General features: G+C 36.2%; 1 protein-coding gene across 4 annotated transcripts; it reads right to left on the bottom strand.

The window, feature by feature from the left end:
• Positions 1–1,138: 1,138 nt before the first annotated feature.
• On the bottom strand, positions 1,139–5,401 carry LOC140893410 (uncharacterized). Of its 4 annotated transcripts, XR_012153135.1 has the most exons (7): positions 5,261–5,401; positions 5,063–5,098; positions 3,281–4,342; positions 3,122–3,187; positions 2,831–3,029; positions 2,614–2,746; positions 1,139–1,384 (listed from the first exon to the last, which is right to left on the bottom strand). XR_012153135.1 is itself a non-coding variant. In XM_073302485.1 (6 exons), exons 2-6 carry the CDS (start codon positions 5,063–5,065, stop codon positions 2,682–2,684), a joined length of 1,395 nt encoding a protein of 464 aa, XP_073158586.1. In that variant the 5' UTR covers positions 5,066–5,098; positions 5,261–5,401; the 3' UTR covers positions 2,421–2,681. The 4 variants fall into 4 exon arrangements, 3 of the variants coding, with proteins under 3 accessions (XP_073158586.1, XP_073158595.1, XP_073158601.1); XM_073302485.1 differs by lacking the exon at positions 1,139–1,384 and having other exon boundaries at positions 2,421–2,746; XM_073302494.1 differs by lacking the exon at positions 1,139–1,384 and having other exon boundaries at positions 2,421–2,746; positions 3,281–4,333.
• Positions 5,402–5,750: the final 349 nt, after the last annotated feature.

Below are 5,750 nucleotides of genomic sequence, written 5' to 3'. Positions count from 1 at the left end.
ACAAAAAACAAAAAAATATTGTAATATTTTTCATGAACTCGAGTTTTCGACTAGTAGCAAAATAAGTAATATCTTCCTCTACATGAGGTTTTTTTAATGGGTCTACAAGAGGTTGTTAATGTAACTAATAACAAATATTCTGCCCCCAAGGGGGAGTCTTAGTTGGTGGAATATGTGAGCACTTGACCAGATGTCAGAAGTTCAATTTCCCTTACCAACGGAGACCTTTTTGCCTATTGCGATGTACCTGACTAGCGTAATTTACAAGATATTGCGTTAGTTCGGTGGTTTATCTGACGCGCATCGAAAGGTAGCGAGTGTGGATTCTCACGTCATTAAAAAAAAAACTGATAACAAACATTCTATCTTAATTCTTGGTTTTTCCCCTGCCATGTTAAATTTATTTACATATTAAATCTATTATTTTAGGCCTTGAAGTAGGAAATGTAACAAGGATGTGATAGGTGATGTTGAAGAGATATATGACACGAGCCATTAGTTGTGATTGAGTGGTTATCTATTACTTAGGCCTCGAAGTTGGAAATGTAAGAAGGATGTGCAAGGTGATGTTGAAGAGATATATGACATGAACTATTAGTTGTGATTGAGTGGTTAGACTATGAGAATATTGTAAAACCCAATAGACACGACCCGATGACATTCTTGTAAGAAGATATAATGTTTAATTTACTTTACAAAAGCATGATGAGCTTGAGAGGGGAAAAACCAAGGGTAAAATTAGAATTTATAAAATTTTGAACTAAAACGGGTTAAAACTAACTCTAGAGGGACTATTTTAGGCTACTTAAAGAAAAATGAATTTAATCAGAAATTGGTCAAAACTATGTAGAACAAATTAAGTATTACCCCAAATTGTGCTATTATATTGATATAGTTCTCATTTAATACCAAACGATGAAGTTCATACATGGGTCTAGGATATTGCCAAATTTCGATTGTAATTTTATAAAAAATTGAAAATTTAAATAAAATATAACAAATATATTGAAACACAAAATGTTATGAGATTATTTAACTTATCAATTTTATGAGACGGGTCTTCAATTCGACCCAACACATGAAAAAAATATTTTTTATGTTAAAAAAAAAAAATTCACTGCAAAGATAGACTGATCGAACATGTCTTGCGAATATACATCGATGAGACAATCTTATTGGAGGTCCGCTCGTACTGAAATTATTGGATAGATAGTTTTGAACGATAAATTGGGCACTGATAAAAAAAAATTCTGAACTACAGGTGATTTGAAGTCACCCACAAATCTAGAACTCTTTTTGATTGCATAATACCGCCACAAATTTCCCAGATAAGATCATCGATAATCCGCACTTTTGCACTTCAAATTCTCACAACATTCTTCCCCTTCGTGCATCAGAATAAAAATTAGAACATGAACTATTTTAAAAGTCATAACAAAACAAGACACAAATGTGCCCCTGCTGATTGTGGATGCACTGTATTCATAGCCATTGGGAAAAAATGTCTTACAATTGAGCGAGAGATAAATTTTGCACGAGGCAGTTCCCTAGTTACCATAAATATGACCATCAGACCACACACATACGGCACATTTGGGCTTCGAGCCATGGAAGGGATGAGTCATAGAGGCGAGCACCTCTCGCCTTAAGGCAAAAGGCGCCATTAGGCGACCCCTCTGCCTGGGATATTCCCAGGCGCAGTATTCCCAGGCACAGCGGGTTAATAAGGCGAATACAGGCACGCCCCTCGCCTTAGGGCAAGAGGCGCCACCAGGCGACCCCTCTACACCTGGGATATTCCTAGGCATAGCGGGTTAATAAGGCGAACCTAGGCGTGACTGGGCTCGCCTTTGAAGCCCACTGAGTCGAGCTTTAAAGCGCGCCTCAATTTTTTCCTCAATTTTTTCCTGTTCTTTTAAATTTTAAGTTCGCCTCAATTTTCTCTTCTGTTTTTTCAAAATTTCTTTTCTATTTTAAATTTTAAGATAATAAAAAGAAAGCCTACCAAACCCTAGAATAAAATAAATGGGCTAAGGGAAGTCATATACTTTCCCTTTTTTAATTTTAATTTAAATAACATTTAATTGAGGTTCTATTTCCAAAAAATATTTGAAAATTACATTTATAGATAGATAAATAATCTATAAACTAAGATCTAAATTGTCAATATGCCTTAAACTAGAATCTAAATTGATTGATTGCAGATTAGTAGAGAGAATCCCTTCACTTATTATGGTAAAAAAGAAAAAAAGGTAACGAAAAAATCTGCTAGTAATAGCAAATTTCTTAACTACACACAACATACTAAAAATAAAATCTCAGTATTCCAGATTAGAAAGATTTTCTTAATGCATTCTCAAAGAATATGCATTTACCTTAAAATAGTAGTAGTAGATAAATATTTTTTGTGATATGATATATTTTTGCTTAGCTTAATTATTGAATAATAGTGTTTTGTCGTATAATACACCTTGCCCATGAGTGAAGGGATTAAAAATTCACAACTACTGGAAATTACAATATTCAAACTCATGTATATAAATAAATGCAAGCTGGCAATCAATATAGAACAAATTCTATAATTTCCCCAGCTTACCAAAGTTAAGTACTTACCTCTGTGCATATGAATATCATATCACATCCCATCTTACATTTAAATCTACTGGCCATGCCAAAAAAAGTCATAGATTTAGCTCTTCCTTCCCATAAATACGCTGAAGCTCACGCGTTGCAGCTTGGAATGATTCTAGTGCCAGGAAAAAAGAAATAAGTAACAAGGAAGGTGAATTGGGAAATGAGGAAATGTTTTATGATATGACAGTTTCACTACCTTTCCAGACGCGGAAGGCTTTCTGATTGATAGGAGAGCCCGTCACTTTCTGAACAGCATCAAACAGCATACTTTCTGGTGTGCTTCTCAACTCCTGAACAATCTGATAGATCGTCTTTCCATTTTCAAAGTATATATGGTTGTTTGGGTGTTTTGTTTTGCAATTCGCGTGACGTTCGAATTCGTATGCATTAAGCGCCTTCAATGGAAGGAGGAAATATTGTAAATATGTTAGAGAAGAGAAGACGACCACTGGGTTTGGAAGGAAATATAAGTAGATGGTTAGCTTACCTTGGACAAATGACAAGATTTGCAGCCGCAAAGATAGCCCGAGCCTTTGATAATTCCAGGAAGCTCCTTTTTTACATGGAGGATACTTCCCATAAATCATCAAAAAATAATAATAAAATGTATGACAATAAGAGAAGATCAAACATAGGAAATACTCACCTCCCGAGAGACAGAAATGTACCGTACAGGCACATCATCAAGCATACCGGTCGCTATCAAACTTCGAACATTAGATGGAAAGCTGTTTGGAGCTTCTTTCCTGGCAGGTCTTGTATCCATCTTGTTCTTCGATGTAGAGTCGAGTCGAGATTTAGACAGCTGGGAAGCACTCAGGGTAGGATCAACATTTGGAAAATTCACTTCCTTTCTGTTGTGCGTTTCTGAAGTTAGAACTGAGGATTGGTCACATAATAAGCTATAACTACCAGTTGGCCTTGTCAGAGCTTCAATAACCGATTCATCTTGATAACCCCCAAAAGAGATGGTATTGGTGCTCCTTTTACTATAGGAGTGATCCATGGATATGTTATTGTCATCACCTTTCCCAAAAATCGAACCCATCGTTCTAATATTTGCATCCCCAAGGTCAAAGGAATTGCTCATTAACGGTACATTTCCATCTTCTTTATCATACGGCTGCAACATAGATATGAAGATGTTTTCATTTTGACGATTGTATGTCGGACCTGCGGACATCCCTATATCATGTTCCGAAGATCCATGCAATCCATTTCCGGGGTCCTTAACATGATTAACTTTAACTTTTCTGATTCCTCCATAACTTACTCCTGCTTCTTGATCTTCCATCACATAAGAAATTGATAACCCATCAGATGAATCATTCTCAAACTGTTCACTATTTATTTTATTCCTCATATTTACGGCATCTGTGCCAATATTAGACACACTACTCTTAGACAAGTCAACATGACTAGATATCTGAGACCCAAAAAGCCGATCCATGAATTGGTTTGGAACTGACTGAAATTCAGTAGAATTTTCCCAAGGAATTTCATTTGATATGGTGATTCCTGATTCTGGCTTATTAACTGGAGCTTTCACAGCCTGCTTTTTGCTGGGAAAGAATGCTGGCTCGGCATCAAAGAAACATTGGAGAGACCGTTTGGGTTCAACTCTAGATGAGCTATCAAACATCGCATCTCCATCGTTCACATGTGCACCACCACCCTTGGACGCCCATAAACCTTTCTCCTGGAAAGACTGGAAATCATATTAAGAATATCCCCAAATCATCAAATCGACTCAATAAAACCATGCTAGAAAGCAAGAATAAAAACTCGAAGCAAGAAGAAGTTATCCCAGGCATATTAATTAACAACGCTGTCAGAAGTACAAAAAATCCGTGTACATAGTATCTCACATTTGTTCCTAACATCATCAAAATATGCTTCTTCTAATTTTGTGCCTTAAAGTCTATTGTATTTCATAACCAAAGATATGTCATATTGGTCAATACTAATCTTTTACGTTCCCCAAAGTACAAAACTAATATTGCAAATGCCAAAAATATTCAACTTAATCAGATTATGTGGTTGTTTCTACTTTTGGCCATTAGTAGAATCAAAGGATGGCATCAACTCCACATTTTCTAAAGCCCCGTCCATGACTCCATTCTTGATGCTGAAGAAACAACCCCAAGTCCAAGAGTGAGAACAATCAAGCCCCACTTACACTTTCTCCAATGATCCACTTTATGGATGGAGCCAAGGTCAAATGTTTACAAACAAAATAGCTACTAAATGCACTTTGCATTTTCATGCCCCATTATCGGAAAATCTAGTTCCTGCACTAAGACTCTGCATCATCCCACCTTCTCAAACAAACGAAGGTCGAAAATTAAAGAAAAATCAACCACGAACGACACACACTTTGCATTAAATAGCACAAAAAATTCAAATAAAATACTAAACAAAAGCGTACCATCTGGTGGCTCCCTCTTGGCTAAGGGCTATGTCCCTAAGATTGGAGAAGATAGTCAATATAAAAAAAATTGTCAGAATTCATCATAATATTATTCATTACTTCAACTCCATAACAGGACATCGAAAATAAAAATGAAAATTCAACAACGGAAACGTGATTCCTCATGTTCCAGTCGGTACAAGGAGATTGCCGCACCTGTGAAGCTACTCAAAATCAGGGTAAACGTCCAATGATCTCTTCGGCAAGGACTAAATTAATTTTTTTTTTGTCGGTAATTTGTTAGGGTTTTTGTCTGATTGATTGTGGTGTTAAATTTCCAAAAGGGGTGATGGTGTGGTACTGCAGTGAGACACAGAAAATTATTTATTATTTAAATATATATATATCTATAATACTATTTATATCGTATGATATTATGAACCACGATTTGTGTGAGTGATAAATATAAATATAAATGTGATAAAAACATAATAAAATATATATTAGTAATACAGATGGCAATGAATATGGCTAAACCCGAAACCCGTCCCGACAAACAAAACACAAACCCGGGACTCAGTCTGCCTCACCTTTTTATTGGCTCCTCCCCGCACTGAAAACTCAACAGTTCTAATGCGGGTTGGCGGGTCCAACCGCGGGTTCAACACGCCAAACATGAGAAAAAATGGGCAAAAAAAAATTCATC

The sequence above is a fragment of the Henckelia pumila genome, chromosome 1, assembly GCF_033568475.1.
Source record: "Henckelia pumila isolate YLH828 chromosome 1, ASM3356847v2, whole genome shotgun sequence".
In the NCBI taxonomy this organism is placed as follows: Eukaryota; Viridiplantae; Streptophyta; class Magnoliopsida; order Lamiales; family Gesneriaceae; genus Henckelia; species Henckelia pumila.
This window is presented reverse-complemented; position numbering and strand designations above follow the sequence as displayed.